The sequence below is a fragment of the Phaethon lepturus genome, unplaced genomic scaffold (assembly GCF_000687285.1).
Source record: "Phaethon lepturus isolate BGI_N335 unplaced genomic scaffold, ASM68728v1 scaffold1930, whole genome shotgun sequence".
NCBI classification, from domain to species: domain Eukaryota; kingdom Metazoa; phylum Chordata; class Aves; order Phaethontiformes; family Phaethontidae; genus Phaethon; species Phaethon lepturus.
The window spans coordinates 95,536-116,439 of NW_010509638.1; the positions used below are offsets into that span (position 1 = coordinate 95,536).

General features: G+C 39.2%; 1 protein-coding gene across 2 annotated transcripts in view; it reads left to right on the top strand.

Moving 5' to 3' along the window:
- TBC1D4 (TBC1 domain family, member 4) overlaps positions 1-15,779 on the top strand; it is a 53,806-nt gene extending 38,027 nt beyond the window's left edge. For both annotated transcript variants that reach the window (XM_010292795.1, XM_010293542.1), the window contains 8 exons: positions 1,343-1,345; positions 3,019-3,177; positions 4,755-4,913; positions 5,390-5,634; positions 8,532-8,691; positions 10,951-11,120; positions 13,669-13,845; positions 15,456-15,779. In XM_010292795.1, the coding sequence (XP_010291097.1) occupies positions 1,343-1,345; positions 3,019-3,177; positions 4,755-4,913; positions 5,390-5,634; positions 8,532-8,691; positions 10,951-11,120; positions 13,669-13,845; positions 15,456-15,674 (1,292 nt within the window). In that variant the 3' untranslated portion in view covers positions 15,675-15,779. The remainder of the gene's footprint in view (positions 1-1,342; positions 1,346-3,018; positions 3,178-4,754; positions 4,914-5,389; positions 5,635-8,531; positions 8,692-10,950; positions 11,121-13,668; positions 13,846-15,455) is intronic.
- The last annotated feature ends 5,125 nt before the right edge of the window (positions 15,780-20,904 follow it).

The window sequence follows — 20,904 nt, forward strand, 5'->3', positions numbered from 1 at the left end:
GTTGGCCATGCTGACTTGTCAGCTGCCTGAGCTTCTGGCTAAGATATTTTATTATGACTGGTCAAGATACGCACAAATAAAAGATAGGATGCAATGTCTGTCCTAGCAAATAGAAGTTCTTCAGTATAATAGACTAATAGCTTTTGGTGCAAGTTGAAAATTTCAAATGTCCTCTCTGCAATTGCTGCCCTCTTCTTCTCGTGCATGGCGTATAACCTCATTATATGGTAGTCTGATTCTTCAAACAAAACATAATGATCTTGTAACAATCAGTTAACTGTTTTTCCCTCTTTCGTGGTTCTTACTGAGAAGGCAGGAGGAGGAGAGAGAAACAGCAGGATAGAAGTCTTTCCATGTCCCTACAAGCGTACATCTTTGAATGTATTTCCTACACGCTTTCCCTCTGTGCACTCTCTCTATAGTTTGTTTCCTTATTGACATACGCTTCTGTGGAAACTTCTAGATTCATAGGAAACATCTATAGAGAATTCTGTTTTAACTTCAGGCAAAATCTTCATTTGTTGTTTTAGCAAATGATCAGTCTACTCTTGGGTGGGGAAGCTGGACATCTGCTGTAGTGACTAATTTCATGTTATTCCCTCTGGTAGTATGAGCTGCTGAGGGACAAACTCTCTTCTGTACCCTTCCTGCGTGGCTGGAGGTACTGAAAACTGTTAAATCTGTCCAGTTCCGTAAGACTCAGTTGGAGGTTATTTTTATTCTATAACTGATAGGTAGAAAATAAGTTTTTCCTGCCTGATCATTTGTGGTGAAAACAGGAGTGTCAACAGGGAGACTCCAAACTGGCACCCATCTGCCAGCCCACATCTTGGTTTGTGCTCCAAGGAGCATGTCTTCATTCTTGTATGCAGATTCATAAGTACTGCTAGTGAAACTGGTGTTCTGGCTAGCTAGAATTCATCATCTAATTTTCAAAGGGTGAAAAGTAAACTGTCTTAGTGCCTGTCTCTAGGCTTCCTTCCTATGGGCTACTGTAACATGGGCCATTTTGTGGACAGGACATAGGCAGAACTGATACATTCCAAATAAGCGCTGGTTTGGTCAGTGGTTGGCATCCTAGCCTACAATTAAATGTAGATCTTGGGAATAGGAAATGTAATAACAGAAATGCAGCCATTTCTACTTGAAGCCAGGTTCCAAGCTGTGAATTTATTCAGCTGTATATGACTGGTGTAAAACTGGAATTGCTGTGGAATTGTTTTCAGTGGTTTTCTGTTAATGTTTTGTTGATTATTTTATTTGCAAAATATTAATAGAACCTCTTTTCCTGTTCTTTTTGCTGTCGAGGAGACTTGAATACAATTAGCTCTTTGTTTTACAGAAGGTAAGTTCTGTGAATTGCACAAACTTGCTTATTTTTTTTTTCTAGGCAGCTAAAAGCTACTTTTGACAGTAGATCAGCTGGAAATATAAGAACTACAAAAAGTAGCAGGCCACCTAGCAATGATGAGGAACAATGTTAATAAGGATGGTTGCAAGCAACAAAGATTGGCATAGGAGGTAGGGCAAGTACGATCAACAGGCAAGCTTGCTGACTTGCAGTGGGGTTAACTGCAGAACCAAAGTACCATTGGCTTATATCTATTGCATACTGCTTATGAGAATGAGCATTCTCAAATGAAATCATACAGCAATAGGGTAGCTTTCAAAATTGTCCCAACTGGACTACAAATCTTGTGATGAGATCATGTTCCCATTTTTATGGAAGTGTACTGCACCTTGCATAACAAGTTGCTTCTACAAGGCCGCCTGTAGCCTTGTATAGATATGGTCTCACTGGTGTAACATAAAGCTTTTGGAAATAAATTATCACTCACATTTTTTGGAGTGGGCTAGGCAATGATCTTACGGATTCACCCAATATTGGCTATATCCAAAGTGTGCCTATTAGTGAAGGAACTGATTGTCTTGTTTTGCAGGTTGTATAATAACATAGTGAGAGTTTGCTTGCACCTGGAGATGATGGTGGGGAGGGGGCATACATCTGCAAGAGGAAGGAGTCTCCTGCAAGGAGCAAGTACTGCACACAGATCAAGGCAAATTTGGGATAAACTCAATTGCAGCTTTCAGAGGTCATGTTGTGAAATGTACAATTCAGTCCAGTGGTAATTAAACCTGTTTCTGTAAATTAAGACACATTCAGGTCTTGATTCCAGTTTTTTACACCAATAGTGTGAGGAATTGGAGTGTTTTTCTGCATGCATATCATGGATAACAAAATAACCACAGTTAATTTCTCAGTAATGGAAATGAAGGCTGCTCCCCCATGAAATTCCAGAGTAACTCTGCAGCTTTATTTCAGAACTAGTGAGTCCTGTGGAATAAATGTCTTGTGCTGGGTAGTCGTACACAGCAAACCTTTTAAGTATACAGCAACATGAGTTCTGTTCTTCAGCACAGATGTACCTTTCTGGATATGGTTCATGTTGATTCATTCTATTTACTTCTAGTCAGCTTGATGATGCCAGGTAGCAGTGCCAGGAGCTCTTACGACTCTCTTAAGGGACATGTAAAAACTGGGACCAGTGTGACAGACTTTAGTTTAGGAGAGTTGCCTAGTTTGCTTGTCTAAATCTCTAATACAAACATTTGTATGTTTGGGACTTTCCATACTAAAACAATTGTAGTGTCCAATATAAACAAGAGAAAATTGATTAAAGGTGTTTTTGCAGTTGAAAGAAGCAGCAGATGTGGTGAAGTTGAATGTTGAGTGTTTTTTTCTTATTGCCCCAAGCCTTAAAAACTGTTCTTATGTACTTCATGAATTACTAATGTTCATGGCCCAGTAATAGAAGTTAAATTGTTACCTGCAGCATCTTATGAGAAAAGACTGTTCCCATCTTGGCTATTAACTGATGAATTTTAGGTGTATTTATCCCTAGTCAGATTATCAGATAGATATATCTAACTTGAATGGGTTTTGCGTACTTGATGTCCCTTGTAATTTTCTGATGTTATGGTTTTCCATATGCTCCACATCTGTGTTCTGTGCTCTAGCAAGCAGAGATGAGCTCCAATCAAGAAAAGTTAAACTGGACTATGAGGAAGTTGGTACATGTCAGAAAGATGTCATAAATGTTTGGGATAAGAAGTTATTAAACTGCAGAGCCAAAATTCGATGTGACATGGAAGATATTCATTCCACTTTGAAAGAAGGTATTTATGTAGGATGGCTTTTAACTATGCAGTCTGAAGATTTTTTGTTGTTGTCTTTTGATACAGAAGTAAATCTTCCAGCAATACACTTTTTCCAGTACCACAAAATCATGAAAAAATTGCCTCCTTTTTGCAATGCACCCACCTCCTGCTGCCAAACAGAAAATAGGTTCTGCTGTGTCTACAGCTTAAAATGTCAGCAATGCAGAAACACGTATAGTCATACTCCTGAAAGTAGCATCTTGTGCCCATGTAGTATTACATCAAAGATTGAGCTTGGAGCTTCTGCAGCTGACACTGTGACCTTCTGGTTTCTGCTCTGTGGCTCCCATCCAATTGACTCCCAAGTTTCAGATGCTCTGATTTTACTTAGTTACTGAGAGGGCAGGAGCGTAATGTCTAATGTGGACTGTACCCAAAACCCAGGAGAATCACAGCTGAGCTTCAGAGAGTCAGAAGGACCACATCTTGTGGAGTCTGTACTATGGTCTTTTAGTATTTTGTTTCCTGGAGTGAAAGGCTGGGGATTTTGTCTTGAAGTAGGTCTTCCTGTGGCCTAGCCGTAGGCCAGAAGGGGAGCCAGAGGAGGGCCTTGTTACTATAATGCAGATGTAGCCTCTGATTGCACCACTGTGCCTTCCTCCATAGAATCTCATGTCTGTATTACAGATGCTGAAAAACAATATTTCAGTGTAATCTGGCTGTGGTATGGAAGGGAAGTTTAAATTGCTACCAAAGAAGATTGTGGTAGAAATAAGGTGGTTCCTGTTAGTGACCTGCAGAAGACTGCCAGCAGACATCTTTCCTTGCTGCTCTATCTTCTGATGCTGGACTGCAGTTCAGAGTTCAGAAAAAGGATATGCTTTTTCTAATTTGTATTCATATTAAATAATTATTTGCCTGGGAAGTATTGGTAGAGTTGACAATTTATTTTGACTCGCAAAGGTCGGTTTACAGAGTCGGGGGGATGTATGCAAAAATCCGAAAGTAGTATTTTAATTTAGTTTATGCTTTCACAGGTGCTTGGCTGACTTGAGAGAAATGTTGTCTTTCAATATGAATGGTTCTGTGTCCTTCCTTTGGTAGGCAGCATTAATGCTTTTAAGTTTGAACCAAGCTTTTTATAATCTGTACATCTTTCTCCAAGCCTATGGGCTGACATGAGCAGCCCTTTGGGAAGCGGAAGAGGAGGTGGACCTCCCTGTATTTTACACCTCTGAATTTAGTTCAGCCTTCCTAAACAGGACGGTCAGCTTTCTGTGTGTAGTCTTGCATCTTTTCCTGCTGGAGGCTAACAGCTCAGTGGTGGCAAAACAAGGGATGTCTGTACTTCAGTTGCCCAGTGTAGTGCTCAGTGTAATTACCGTAAGTTTGTAGTTAATGTTAGTAGGACTGAGCTGTGGCTACGGAGGGAATATACTGCAGGGTGGACAACTTCTGAAGCTGACTGTTTGTAAGAGATCCTCCAGAGTGCTTCAGTCAAGTTTATGACAGGCAAAGATTATGACAAAGCAAATTCTTGTGTTATAGCACTAAAAATACGCCCTTGCTTAGGCCTCTTGTTTTTTGACCTACAGGTGTACCAAAAAGTCGTCGGGGAGAAATTTGGCAGTTTTTGGCTGTGCAACATCGAGTCAGACACAGACTGCCAAACAAGCAGCAGCCTCCGGACATCTCTTACAAAGAACTTCTGAAACAACTGACTGCTCAACAGCATGCCATCCTTGTAGATCTAGGTATGTCTGTTTGTACCCAGGAGATTATTCTGACTTGTTTCATGTGTCTGAGTGGAAACACACCATTCTTAATGGAAGCTGTTGCTGGAGCTGGTTGCTGCTGTATCAGCATCACGTTCTGTGTTGTCAGGATACATTCTGTGTATGCTGCTTAGCGTCCTCTAAGCAAATGATTTCTTAGGTTATGCTGTTTGTATTTATGCTCTTCTACATCTTTCTGAAAAGAGAAATCAAGCAGTTGCTTCTGCAAGTTCTTTGCAGATAAGGATATGAAATGAGCTCAATGAATAGAGTCTAAAATCGGGGGTGAATTATGGGTAAATGACTAAAATCAACCTGCATATGAAAGCAAAGAGAAAAGGTCTATGGGAAGAGACAAGTGCTGGTTGTCAGACAGATCTGTTGTTTTTGTTTTTGTTTTTTTTTTTTTTAATGAGAAGAATTGAATGTCAATTACTCTTCTCTCTTTACATCAGGACGGACATTCCCTACGCATCCTTACTTTTCTGCTCACCTGGGAGCAGGACAACTATCACTCTTTAATCTCCTGAAAGCATACTCTTTGCTGGACAAAGAAGTGGGTTATTGTCAAGGTATAAGCTTTGTAGCTGGAGTGCTGCTTCTACATATGAGTGAGGAACAGGCCTTTGAAATGCTGAAATTCCTCATGTATGACCTTGGCTTCCGTAAACAGTACAGGCCAGACATGATGTCGCTACAGGTAACTCAGTCCTTAAATGAGTTTTGAGCTCTCAGAGGTTGCTCATGTTCTCCAGGGTCTTATGAAGCTTCTTATGTTGTTTTGGAGGTTGTGAGGTGCATGAAAATGTTATTGTCAAACCTTTCTCTGACTCCGAATTTACAAACAGAGAAGTTCAGAACTTGCAGACTTTTCCTGTCACACGTCCCCATCATCTTCTGTTTGGAAACTCTGCTGTCTTTGCTATTTTGCTCTTCCTTTTCTTTTCCTCACTTGTCTCTATTCCTTATGCCAAAAAACCAATATGCATGCATCTGTATAGATAGAGTTTAAAAATAAATTTGATTTTGTTTTGCTTCAGTCCCTAAGCACTTAGATGCAGATTTTTCTCTTGTAACTCCAAGTCAAATCAATCGTGACACCCAGTGGCCAGTCAGTGTACTCCACATTTGTACTTGGGGCTGCTCTGTCTTGTTTCATCGTTTGCAACTCTTTTCTCTTATCGTCCTCTACCCCACCACCCTCAACACAGAGAGAACACAGATGTATTTTTAATCATTCAGATTTCCTATGAAACGATGCATGCTCTGCAATATTAGTCTTTTAACAGCTGGCTATAGATACTCAGGGCGGCTTAGGAAGGAGACAGAAAATCTTTCAGATCTGTACAAACTTCAGGGTTTAAAGTTTGGTAAATCCTTCACCTTGAGATGCAGCTGTCCACTGACTTAAATAACTGTATGCTGTAAGTCCCTAATATTATAAAAGGATATACCACTGCTGAGTTAAAGCTTATAATCCACAGTGGAGAAAGAGAAAACTAAGAGGCAGATACAAAAGTTTGGGGGTTTTTTTTTCATGCTCCCTGCAAAGGAAACACTTATAATTAAGTAAAAACTTAAAGGGGAGTTTCAGTCTGTTTTTCATGGCCAGCCACTTCAGGCGCTTATTTGGCAAGTGTCCAGAACAATGGAATAGATTGTAGTTAAAAAATTGTATGTGCTTATTCTAAAAATTAGAGGAGTGTTTTACTCTGGATGTGAGTATGCTATAACAAGTTTGTTGAGATGAATTAAAGGTGAACAGCCATAAAGAGCATCATTCTGCCTCTTCCCTGTCCCATTCTCCCCATCCCCCCACATATGTTTTGAACAAGTGGGGGTCAAAGTGTGATAAATGCATGGTTGTGGGATTTTTTTTTTTTCCCCCTAGAAGATGCTCTCTTAGTGTTTGTATGTTATACTGCAGTTCTAGACTTTTAATAACATCTTCTGGTTTGAAAGCGTTCGGATGTTCAGGATTTCACTTTTTGATTTAAATGAGTCTGAAAGTTTCATTGTCAGAAGCTGTAAGGAAGAAAACTTGTAAGTTTGAGGTCTACTGCATGTACACCTGTTTGTCCTTTAAATGAAATGACCTCTCTTTCCCCACAGTTTGCTCCTAGGCAGTTATCCTGTTCTGTAAAAAAGTACAAGTTTTGTCTGCTCAAGACAAACTAGACTATTGAAGATGATTTCTCACTGAAGATGACTCAGAGAGATCTCACTGAAGCCTAACACTTTGTTTTGATTTTTAACAGGAGTAGAGCACTTGCAAATTCTTTTGCATTTACAGTTCTGAAACACAAGTAAGCTTCTATGCGGAATTGGCTTCTGTCCTGTAGATGAAAAATGTTGAATGTTTCTTTAGGATAATGAAAACTTATTTGAATTATATTTTTAATTGTCTGGAAAAAATAGTGATCTGCATCCTTAGTTCATAATGAACTCATCCAACTGGTTTACTGCCGCTGTGATACTATTTGAATTTCACATGTAAACGCGTTTTGTATCGACACTGTCCAAACTGTTCTTAATTAAAGCAGTTAAAGCAAGGACTCAAACGCATGCACAAATTCAGCTAATTTGCCCGAATGAGAAATGATCTGTCTACTTGTGGACACTGCTGACTGATAGATAGTTTCAAGTGCAGGCATTTTTGGTAGGGAGGAATCACAACCACTAAAAGTAAGAAAGTAACTGGATCCAGTAAGTCACTTTCTTATTGAGGATTGGATTCACATTAAGCATAAGGCACTGTTGACAGCAAAATTGGACCTGACAGCTAATCAATATGTATCTGCTTCTCATCTACTGCTTTACGAGAGAAGCATCGCTCTGTGCTGTGAGTGACTTACTGTGGAATATAAACTATCAAAAGTGAAAAGAAATGATTTGCCACAGCATGACATTTCTAGCAATGAATAGCAACAAAGCACTTTGCTTTGCAACCTTTTACAGGTAGCATAGCAGCAGTTTTTGCACCAGTATCTTAAATTTCTCTAGACCACTGACATGTGGGAGATGTGCTGGGAAATATGTATGTGGTACACCTCTATTGACCCACCGTATCTAATGTACTCCGTGGGTACAGAAGCTGTCTAAAGTAATGATTGTAGCATAGGAGTCTTAAATGCAGCAAAAATATGGCCAAGATTCAAAGGATGAAAGCTGAAATGTGTAAATTTAGCCAGAAATAGTTCAACGCTGTAATGTAGAGTTTTAGCATCTTGGAAGAGGTACTTCTTTCTGCTTTCATTGCTGCAAGACTGAAAGTTCTGGTTTGTTGATAAAGTTAGATCAATATAGTCTCTTCTTACCTTAAACCTGTGAATCAGAAATGATACTTCATTAATAATCAGGTTCAAACTTTCTTTGTTATGGAGTACTGTATTGGTTTTAATTCATTAGGGGTGGGTTGTTTATACGTGAGTAGATATCACTCGAGGCCCTAGGCAACAATTAAGCTTCATTTTACAGTGCCATCTGTACTGGAGTTAATTTCCCTCAAGTGAAATGTGAATGGTTTGGAAAACTGAATAAAGCTGAACTTTTCTTTCTCTGCTTCCTCCCTCCCCTCAACCCGCTCATGCACTGTAGATTCAGATGTATCAGCTGTCAAGGCTTCTTCATGATTATCACAGAGACTTGTATAATCATCTTGAAGAAAATGAAATCAGTCCCAGTCTTTATGCTGCACCATGGTTTCTTACACTGTTCGCATCTCAGTTTCCATTAGGATTTGTAGCCAGAGTATTTGGTAAGAAAGTTTATTCTATTGCAATAATGAACAGAACAATGTTGTCCATTGTGTTTTGAAACTCTCAGGGAGTAGTTTTCTACATGCTAGGGATATTTGGGGTGGTAGTAGCAATACTCTCCATCGTGGGATGTCAGCTCCTTTTCAAAGAGGAAAACCATAATGTATTCTTTGAAACATAGGACTTGAGCAATTAAGTATGTTATTAACAAAGAAACTTCTGAAGCATGAACAGCAGGAAGTTCATTGTTGCAAATGTACTTTATGCATCAAGCATTCGGTTTATAGTCTATAGAAAAGTTCATCTTGTTGAACTTGCAAAATTGAAAAAAAGAGAATGCACTGGTTTTCGAGAAAGTGTTTCTGAGTAACTGATTCTAACATGCTTTCTAATAAAAATTTAACTAAACTTGAACTTAAAGGCTGTTTCAGGTATTAATGCAAATATTGAACAGTTTTCTAGTGTTAGTATGCCTCTTACTCCATTTAGATAGTTTTTTTCATTATATGCTCCACTTCAGATAACATCTAGTACAGAAGCTTACATATTGATTGTGTCTTGTAGTGTTTACAGTATCAGCATGCCAAGGACTTGGTTTTGTATTCTTTTATTGTCCATAAGAACTGCCAGCTTAATCAAAGCTCTAGTAATGCAGCTTTAAAAAAAAAGTTGTTTATTTATTAATGTAAAACTCACTGTGAGAGATGCACCAAGAAGCTAGGAGCGTATGTCATACACTTCCTTATAAATCAGACTATTTTTCCATTTGATTTTTCTGTTTTCATATGGCACCTTTTGTTGTTTCTTAAGGAATTCAACCTGAATTCTGTCTCCTGTTTTACTACTGTAGTGCATTAGGTTTTTAATTTGTTTGGTGTGGTGGTTTGGGGTGGAAGAGGGTTTTGGTTGGTTTTGGTTTTCTTTTTTTTTGACCTAGTGATTTCTTCATTACAGATTTTTTTTTTTTCCTTTTACAGCAAACTTTTTTTCTGACTGCTCTTTGGGTGAACAAATGATTGGTGTATTTGTTTTGCAGTGGTATTCATGTGATTGGTATATATCTTTCCTAGTGGGATTATTGAATTCTGGGACACTAAAGAATTTTGGTGCTTTTTTTTTTTAATTTATATTTTAGGGCTAAAGTGTTTTTTTTTTTTTCTTCTTCAGTAGTCTTTGAATTTGGAAAATTATTTTTTTTTAAGGATGGGGAGGGTCAGTGTCCATTTCTCTGTAAATGAGCTGAGCAACGCGTATTCCCGTTTTAAAACTCAAAAGCCACTATGCTGTTGTTTTGCTTCCTAATGCTTTGGATTCCTGCATCTTCAGTGTCATATGGGCCATTGTCACATACCAGGGACAGTTAATGTGTACACATCACAAATTATATATTTATGCTGCTTGAATGTGCATCATAGACTTGAGAAGCGAGACTTTTAAGTCTTGTGTACGAGTGAGATGGCTGCCTTACCAGTGTCCCAGTGCTACCCTGAGATAGGGATTAGGGCCAGGGATGACCTCTCAGTATCAGGATCAGAAGTTGAGTTTGTTCAGTTGTGTAGCCCTGCTCTTGGTGATGTGACAGAGCCAACAGCACAGGAAGCTTATTTGAATTGCTCATGTGTTGTGTTCATCTCATTAACTGCAAGTTCACTGCTGCTGCCGAGACAGAGTCTCTAGTTAGTGATCAAGTTTCCAGTTTCTGTGCAGTCTGTGTCTACTGACTTCTGCAGAGCCTGGAATTTCCCCTCACATCTATGTATACATCAAAGTAAGGATTTGGGGCTTAACTTATAGCCAATGTGATCACTACTGTGGATTTTGAAAATAATATGACTGGTTATGGAATCTATGTGATCATTTTTTAGGGACTAGCTTCTGCCTGTAGAAAACAGTAAAACGTCAGTACGTTGTATTGTGATCTGCTTCCCAATTGCTTTTCAGTCACAGATGCCCCTAAAAACAGCAGTTAGCTAACAGTCTACAGTCTACAGTAGACAGTGATGAAATGCTTATTGTAGATAAACATTACAGACATAACAAGCATGCGATATTTTCTTTAACAGTCTTACATCTGTTAGATGACAGAAGATGTTTTTTATATGCTTTAACCTCATGTTGAAATAAGACAGATTGCACTTGTGAAATGAATAAATCTGCAGTATGATTGATTAAAAAGAAAAACATCCCAGCAAATATATATATTTATCCAATGACTTTAGCTCTCATTTTCAAGATATTTTAATGATTTTCTTTTTTAGACATCATTTTTCTTCAAGGAACGGAAGTCATATTTAAAGTAGCACTAAGCCTACTTAGCAGTCAAGAAACATCTATAATGGGATGTGAGAGTTTTGAGAACATTGTTGATTTTCTTAAAACCACTATTCCAGATATGACGCAGCCCCAAATGGAAAAAATTATTACCCAGGTAAAGTTGTTTTTCTCTTTACTTTTTTTCCCCCGGTTTAGTTTACTTTAAAAGAATCATGCCTAGGGTATGTATAAAAGTCTTCTCAGTATGTTCTTTTTGGTTTGAAACTCAAAGGAGTCATCTTCCCAGTAACTTGTATAGAAACAGGATATAAGCTAATTTCAATGGGGTTTGAACTTCAGTTTTATCAAGACTTCAGTTACTACCTCAAGGTTTAGTACAAAGGTTCTTTTGTGCTCCAGCTATTGGGAAAACATGACTTTGCTTATAAATTTCACATCACCATCAGGGGTGAAGGGTAAAAGTAGCCCATTTTCCAATTTAAACCCAGCTGTTGCTCCCTGCTAGTGGGTGAGCAGTCCTGCAGTTTGTGATGGGAAGCACAACTTCCCATGGTGGGAAGAGGCAGCATTACAGCGCCTTCTTCTGCTGATCCTTCAAACTCTGGCTGCACAGGGCCGGGTACCTGCGTAGGAACTTTTCTGACACCTCCAACTTAAAATCCTTCAAGTCAGGAGGTTGGTGAGGCCCTGTTTTCATGATTTCTATTAAAATCAAGGTCAAGCAAACTTTTGCTGTTCTATTGCAGGGGTGGCTTCTATCCTCCTGGGGATCATTTTTAGGGTGCCCTCCTGCAACTTCCCCATTTCACCTCAACCTTGCACTTGAAGGGATCACATCTGGCAGGTGCTTAGTGCCAGAGGTAGAAGCCCTCCAGGACTGATCCTTGCCTTTCTCGGGCAAGGGAAAGGAGGACTGCAGTAGTGTTATTTCATTAGTGTCTTTGCAACTTCTTGGCAAAGGGCAAGAATAGAAGAGAAACAAAGAATTACTGATGCTGATATAGGAAAAGCTTCTTGCCTGGGATCTTCATCTCTCTTCATCATTTTCCTCTGCATTGAAGCTGTAAATTGAAAATGAGCCTCAGTTTAGTACCTTAACTGTGAACCTGTGAACAGTCTTCCCCCTTCAGGTGGCAGTTCGGACATAACAGAAGAGCTCTAGAAAACCATCTCTGTATGCAGAAGTGCAGTTAACACTGATGCATTCCTATCGCTTGGTTAACGTTGAATATTTCAGATGCTGTCAGTTAAGAATTCATTTTTAGACAACCTTTAAATCTTCTTTTCCTTGTTGCACCAATTGTGATTGCCATGCTAAACCTGTTTCAGGCACTTTAGTGTCTATCTTCACACCTCACCAATTCTGGCAGTGATAGAGATGGTAGTTCAATATTTTTGATACTATTAGAAATTAAATCTCTGTCCGGTGGTCTGCATAGGTTGCAGAGCGATGGTGCTGTGGCGAGCATGGTAGAAGTGGCTTTGTGAAAAGCCAGGTCTGACTGAGTAAAGAATGGTTTATGTTGCCTGAGCGGAGGTGGATGTGGTTATATGCAGGTCAGCTCAGCGCTGAGAGGAAGGTAGCCTGCTCATCTGTGATGCGGTCTCATGCTGTGCCGCCTTCTGGATCTGCATTCATGTGTAGACCACCTATATCGTATTGCTTCTGCCTAGGCTGGCTGCAGGTGGAGTTGTTTGGCTGTCTCAGTGCTGTAATTCCCAGGACCATCCTCTTAGTGCGGACAATGAAAGAAAAATGTAGACATTGTGCAGAACTATAATACACAGATGAAGAATTGACTGGGTAGTTACATAGAGGAAAACAGCAGTTGCCCAGCTTGAAACACCATATGTAATTTAAGGTTTTACCTCATTTTAATTACCTGAAGAACTGTGAACATAATGCAGAACTTGTTTTGTTGGGGGATCTGTGTGTGTCTTCTGTTGGGGTAATGTTGTGATCTCTAGAACAAGGAACAGAATTAATGTCACTGTAGACATCCTTCCCTTCCTAGCCTGAACTATTTGGTAACTTCCAGAAGCTGAGAGGCTATGACTAGATGTCACAATAAAGGTCATATGGTCCTATCATTGCTAAATGCTCAGCTGCATAGTCTTCACAATGCTTTGTCACCAAAGCATCCCAATAAGAAAGCAGTGTATTTTCACGCAGAAACAAAGCACAGGGAAACTGTAACCATGGAGAGTGTTTTTATAAAATTCTGTAAATGGGCACTTGGAGTCAAGAGATCCAGTTTTGAGGGTGGAGATCTGACTACTCCTGGATTATTCTCCCCGTTATGTGATCCTGCTATCATCACAAGCTGGTGAGACTTGAATTTAAAAATTTCTTCTTAAACTTCTTAATATCCCTGAGAAAGAGATGATGAGACTTGGTCATATTATAAAATTCTTGGATTAAGTAAGACTTTTCTGCTGATATATCTCATAGTAAGAGATGATATTCCGTAATTGTAAAAATGATGATCCAATTTATTCTAAAGTCTTTTATTATGGCTACAATAAGAACTCTAGATGCTAAAATGCTTTTACTGCAGGCTTTCCCTTAAAATACTTTTTTGAGAGGAAAAGGAAAAAACATTAAGTGAATCAAACAGAGTCATTGCCTCCTAATCAAACATTTATCTGGAGTAAGTGCTCTCTGTTGTAGTTAAAAATTGGTTTTTTTTTTCTCATGTCAGGTGTTTGAGATGGATATTTCAAAACAGCTCCATGCCTACGAAGTAGAGTACCATGTTCTTCAGGATGAACTGCAGGAAAACGTGAATCCCTGTGATGAAGGTGAACCCCTGGAAAAGCTGGAGAGGGCAAACAGTCAACTGAAGAGACAAAACATGGATTTGTTGGAGAAGCTACAGGTAAATGACTTAAGACTACAAACTCATGGAGAGGTCATTTCTATGATTCAGCCAGTAGAGGAGTAAGTGTCTTTTTTAAATGTACATGAGAAGTCTCCTGACTGCAAGACCTTATGCAGTTGAGCCATTCTCTCAATTACAGTGATTTACTTTTGTTACACATATTTTTAACTCCTTTGTCATTCCTTGTACTTTTCCTTCTTGATTTAGATTTCTTTTTCTCAAAATATCTCTACCATTATCTCCCGTAAAATCTGTTGGCAAAATTTGTATATCTCACTGAAAAACAAGTTCTCTGTCCCTTCATCTCTTTGCTTCCCTATTGCAAACTCCTAAGAAATAATCCACAGTATATTAGGCTTGCTTTCGACAGACCTCTGTAGGCAGTATCATCGTGTTTCCTTCTGCTGAAGCTCATAGTCCTACTTTTGAAAGGTTGTGTCTCCTAGAAGACTTGAATACAGCTGAGTGCCCACTAGACTTTGCCCAATGAAGTTGTGCTTTAAAAACAGCCTTCTCTTCCTCCACTATTTACCCATTCTATAGCCTAGTGAAGACTTGTTTCAGGTTTCGGTATATATTGTCTTGCAATTTTCTGAAAGACAAGCTCTTTTTTGCATCACCAGGCCATTTCTTGTTATATTTGTTAATTTGAATAAGCATTGGGAAGAGCTCAGAGAGCACCTTCAGCTTCTGGAACCTGAAAACAGAAGCAGGGAAAAAAGGAAAGATCAAGTCCTCATTTTTGTTTATGGGCTAAGGGTTCTGTGCTGTGTTCTTTTGCTATTGAAAACAGGGATCACTTGGTTTTTTACTACTATTATTTTTGCTTTACTATTATTTATTTATTTACTGCTACCCAGGCTTTTACCTTTGTTCTGAAAATGCACCAAGGGCGTAGAATAATTATGAGTGACTGATTGAAAATCTCTGTTGAAGCTCTTCTGTTCTTCCAGAGTGCTGTACTATAATGCATCTTCCTCAGTTCCTTAGGCTCTTCATCTTTTTGTTTCTATAGCTTCTTCATTCCTCTGCTTTTGCCCTTTCCTAGGAACAGTCAGAAGTCCCCCACTTCCCACAGAGAGACATTTGCTACTGCTGAGCTCCAGGTTTTCTGATTACTAGTCACTGGGGTTTTTTCCCCCAGAGGAAGCTGTAGGATTTTTATTGGAGAATAGGGAAAACTGACTGGTTCTGGACTTAACGTTGAGGTTCTCTTCCCCTCTACCCTCTCCATCCTGCTAATTTACTTTATTACATAGAGTTCCTGTCGGACAAGTCATATCTTCCAGTGCTGCTCCAGCTGCTGATGTCTTTTTCCTCCCTGCAGCTCCAGTTCCATGTTACTCTCAACTGTCCATTACTTGCTGCAACTTGCATGTCTCTCTCCCTCCGTAAAGCTTTCTGAAATCTTACAGATTCATCAGGCCACTCTAAGGAGATTCTGTGTATGATACACAGTAGGCATTCCTTGTTTCATCTGCCTACACAGATGTCTTAGAAACGTCTATGTAATTAAGTCTTCCTTAACCTAATAACTTAACTTTACCTGATATAAAAAAAGTGATGCAGAACGTCTCAATTCATTGAGATAATGTTATCGTTTACAGGTTGCTCATGCTAAAATTCAGAGTCTGGAATCCAGCCTGGAGACTGTTTTGACTCGAGAGAATAAAATGAAGACTGTAATTCAGTCCCTGGAACAGGAGAAGATAACATATCAAAAGACTCTTGAGCAGATAATGAAGTATTTGCCAGCAGAAGTGTTGTCTGACTGTGAACTACTCCTGAAAGAAGTAAACTACAATCCAAATAATAAAATAAAATAAGGAGAAAGCCATAAACCAGGGTTTTCTGGGCAGCATTTCTTCAAAAAAAGGGAAAGAAAAGATGAGTATGCTGCTTTCAAAGGACTTAGCAATAGGCAACGGTATTATCCAAAAACTAGTGCTGGGACACTCATAGCTACAGATGGGCCTTCAAATGTCAGTATGCAAATTCAGGCTATCAATTTTTTTATGATTGTGTAAATAAATCACAAGGGAGAAATAAAGGATTCTCACGTGTAATTATGATGAGTAGATATATATTTAGATTTAACCTAAAGGAAAAGAGAAATTTCAGTAGTCAAAGCCAAGATAATGGCAATCTACAGATTCACTCTGGATGTGCTTGTCTTGTAGTGAAATGAGGATAGCATGTCTTTATATATATGTATGTTGAATAATACTTGAAGAAAAAAAAAAAGAATGTAATTTTCCCTCCAAAGAGCAGCGTGTTTCACATCTGTGGAAGATCTGTGTGAACTCATGCGTGCCTCTCTCTTAATTCTACTGACATTGTGTGCACAGACCAATAAGCAGAATAAGTATCATGACTTGGTTTGTACAGAAAGAGCTCTAGTGCCATCCGCTGCCTGGGCTGTCCTGGTCAGCGGTGTGATTCCACATGCATGTTGGATCTGGAAACAAAAAGCATCACGTCGTAGCTTCACTTCCGTAGCTCAGAACTAAGAAACAGGTATCTGTACACACTCGCAGAACTTGTAAAGACAAGAGCTAACGGTGACTGCTACTTTCTTCCCGGCCTGTTTGCTTCCACTTGTCCTGCAGTTGGTCGTGATGACAGGAGGAAGGAAGCAAGGCTGTAGGGTGGTATTTATTCTGATGTTAATTTTCTGCAAGAGACTTGTTGTCATAAGAGTTAGGTGTGTAATAGGTTCTCATTTAACCAAAGAAATACTATAAGAAGCCTTGTTTTATCATACTGGGAGCCAGAAAGCTGTTCTTAAATTTTATTTGAAGGGAAAATTGAGGCAGGTTGCAGGAAGTTGAGCATAAGTGCACGAGAGAGGACCAAGCAAGTTTCAAATACTATGTACCTTTCAGTTTTCACATACACAGTGAATATACATTTCAAAGGGGATTCTGAAGTACAGGTGCAGTTTTAATAATGCTTTCCAGGTTATTCCTGTTTTAATACTGCTTTGTGGTATTTTTAAAACAGAAGTCATGAATTTGTGTGTTCTGGGGAGAAGATAGGTAAACTCTGATCATTTCAAGGGAGAAAATATTTGTAATGGTATAAAAAGATGCATATAGATTTGAAAATGTTTTTGAGTGGAATTTTTGAGAAGACTTAGATAACTGTGTAATAGACACATGTTTTGGAGTGCATGTCTGAACCATTGATTTGAGTGTTACAGTGGCTCATGTTATCTCTTACCATTTATACTGTATTTCAGGAAACACTTTTTAGTGAGAAAAGCAGTTAAGCAAAGTGCCAAATCCAGAAGTGTCTTTATGCATAAGATTGTCCAATTTAGAAAGCAAGGACTGAATATCACTGCTTTCTAAGTATTATGCTTTACATTAATGTAAGAGTGAGGAACAACAATGCTGACTTGCTGCACGCTGCTGTGGAACTTAGGGACATGGAGGTCTCCTTTTTTTTAATTGTTGTTTTTTACTTCCATGGTGTTTTATTTGATTTAAAATATTGATTTACTTAACAGTCTTTGTTTTTACAGTTGGGGTGCAAGGTCTTAACATTGTGTATAAAATTATGTGGAATCTGTCTAGATATTTCAAGAATATTGTATTGTACTAGGTGGGAAAATGCCAAGTGAAAAGACAGTTATTTGCAGTTTTGTTCAGAGTAAGTTTTAGCTGATGTGTACATACAAAACCAATCCCAGGAACTGCAGTAGTATGTATTACAAAGAATCAAGGTTATTCAGATCCTTTTTTTTTTTTTTTTTTTTAAGATGCACTGAATGTGCTTTATCCACTGTTTCACTTATAAAATTTTTCATGTAATGCCTGGAGAAATTCCAATAAATGTCATTGCTGCATTTCCCGTGGTCTCTGGCTAGTTTTATTTTTCTACACTTCAAGTACCAATCTCCATCTCAGTAGTACTGCTTATATGAAAGATGAAAAGGATCTGTTTAGTTTCTGGTTATGGGGAAAAAAACCCACAGGATCTGTGAAAGGACCTGGGGAGAATAGAAATTCTTATCGGGGAAAATAGTCTTGAATTGTTCTTAATAGAAGATGAAATGGTTAAAAGGTATTTTTCTTCTGTAGCAGTTCATTTAGTATGCATGTTGAGAATAGTGATTTGATGAACTTTACGCTGTACATCTAGCTTGGGAGGAGGACACCATATCGACAAGTAGGAGTAAACTACAGAAGTAAAACCACAGTAAGGCAAGCGCCTCATGACATTAGGACATTAGTGATACCATTTGTATTCTGGACACAAGTGTGGCTTGTAATGGGGTTACCTCTAGGGTGTCTAGCTTGAATTTTGCACTCAAGCAGGTATGCTCCAGACCAGATGAATAACCAGCAAGATTATCTAGAAGACTGTGGACAGCATGTGTGTTTGTGTCTATCTGTTTGTTTCTCCCTATGTATCATATAGATGCCTTTACAGCTGTTCTTTTCTGGTTGCAGTTGTGCCACTGTGAGGAGGGAAGCCTAAGGCACAGTGGGGCAGAGACAGAGCTGCAAGGATATTTGGTTGGGAGAAGGGATAGTTCCTGGGTTTGGACAAATTGCTCATTTATTCCTGTATTTTGTTTTTCTGTTTGGAAAACGAGTTTTCAGAATAAAGCTATTGTTCTGTTTGAGCTAAGCACAACAGTGCGCTCAGTTTTTGCAGTCAACTTGCAGAGAACTAACTCGGGAAGAAAAAGTATCTGCTGTTTTCAGGAACAACTAAGACTGGTTTCCGCTGGCAGAGGGCTTTTTTAAAAATCTGGGAAGAGATCCATCCTTTTAGCTAGAAAACTGGCTTGTAAATGAAGAGTACTACTTGCCAGGAATACAGTTGAAATAGGTCAGTCTGGTAAGAAGGGCTAACATAGGGATCTCTGGTATTCACATCTGTTATAGTTGGAAAACTTGGCCAGAAAGTTGTTGGGGTTGTTTTGGTTGTTTTTTTTCCCTCTCCTAAAGAAGAGAGTATGTATTTCACTCCTAAAAAGAGGAATATTTATTTAAGGTCCCTTTGAGTTGCCTTTTTTCCGCTTTTCTCTTAAAAAGTATTAGATACTACTGAAAAATCAGTCTCCTGATAAAAGGCATGTTCCAGTTGAAGACCTGACATGAAATCTTAAGTGGTTTGATTATGCCCTCATCAGTGTGACACTTCCTTGATTAATAATCACTACAAGAAAACTGAACAGTTTGTAACATAGGAAAGAATTTCAGCAGGTTGGTTCAAGAATTTGGTATTACTAGCATGATCCAGAGGGGCTACATCCGGACACTTAATCTAAGCCTAAAACCACGTAGGTATTAGTGTGAGTTGCTTTTTGTGTGTTGAGGTCAATAACCCCAGGCACTGTTAATAGTAATTATCCACTCAGTCTTTGTAGTCATAGATGGGTGTTGACAGGCATGTGCAGGCCATAACATTTCAAGCTTTGTGCCAGGCTACACCATCTGTTTGAAGAATTGTAATTGATTCTGTATTTCTGTAGTTCAGCTTTTACTGTCAGTGTTCGCTATTGAATGCATTTAACGTATGCTTTGCCTTCCTCAGTCTTTCTAGTGACTAGAAAGAACAAAATTTAACTTTCTTTTCCAAAAAGGCATATTGAATGCTTAGCTATATCCCTCCTCCAGACATCTGGTGTGCAAGAGATAGCGTTTATATGCTTAAAGTTTAATATGTTAGCTCACTCTGCCTAAAAGCATATTAAACTCAGCAGCGACAGTAAAAAGCCAGGGAGTAAAGCAGAGGTGGCTGTGTGTCTTGAGCAGCTAATGGGTTGTGCGCTGACAGACTTGCAATGAAGTGGAGTCTGGATGGATTGGAACTTGGTGTGTTGTTTGGTTTTATTTTAATGCTGAATTTAATTCTGGACCAAAGGAAGGAGCTGGCTGTGCTCCTTTACCAAAATGTTGTGTTCGGGTTTCATTTGAGTTGAGGACGTTTTCCACTCCTTTACTATTCTCTTCAGAACACTTGCACAGCAACCACTTTTTAACAAGGGAATTGTTCCTAGTCCTAACATCAGAAGAACTTCTCTTGGAGCTTATCCAAACTCTTCCTGTACTGCAAATTACAACTTATTCAAGTCTTCACTCTGATAAAAGAAGGTTAGAAGGTTTTAATATAGTGGTTTCATTTTTGGTTGGAGTGCATGCTGAGAGATGACATAAATGTCCTGCTGGAATGTACATGGGGAGAAGTATTGAGTGAGCTTGGGCTTGTAAAACGCTGGACTGAGAGATGTCACTTAGTGTGGGAAATAGGTCTATATCTGACTTCAAAACAGAGACCTAGTTTCATTGGCTGTGTGTACTCTATGCTGTTACCTGTCCAAATGATTACTTCAGTCACCTGTGTACACCCAAACTATTCTATGATTCTATGAATATCTCAAGTTGGAAAGGACTCATAAGGATGATTGAATCCAACTCCCTACTTCTCGCAGGACTTCCGAAAACTAAACCATATGACTAAAAGCATAATCCAGACACTCCTTGAACTCTGACAGACTTGATGCTGTGACTGCTTCCTTGGGTAGCCTATTCCAGTGATTGACCATCCTCTCTGTGAAGAACCTTCTCCTAATCTCCAATCTGAACTTATCTTGGCGCAGCTTCCTTCCATTTCCTTCTGTCCTATCCCTGGTCACCAGGGAGAGGAGATAATCACCTCCCCCGCTGCCTCCCTTGAGGAAGTTGTAGACTGCAGTGAGGTCACCCCTCAGCCTTCTCTTCTCCAAGCTGAACAAGCCAGGTGACCTCAGCTGCTCCTCCAGTCTTGCCCTCAAAGCCTTTCACCATCTTGGTTGTCCTCCTCTGGACACACTCTTACAGTTTGATGTCCTTCTTACATTGAGGTGCCTAAAACTGCACGTAGTACTCGAGGTGGGACCACACCAGTGCAGTGTAGAGTGGGATAATCTCCTCCCTCGACCAGCTAGCTATGCTGTGCTTGATGCACCCCAGGACATGGTTGGCCCTTTGGACTGCCAAGGCACACGGTTGACTCATATTCAACCTGCCATCAACCAGATCTCTTTCTGTGGGGCTGCTC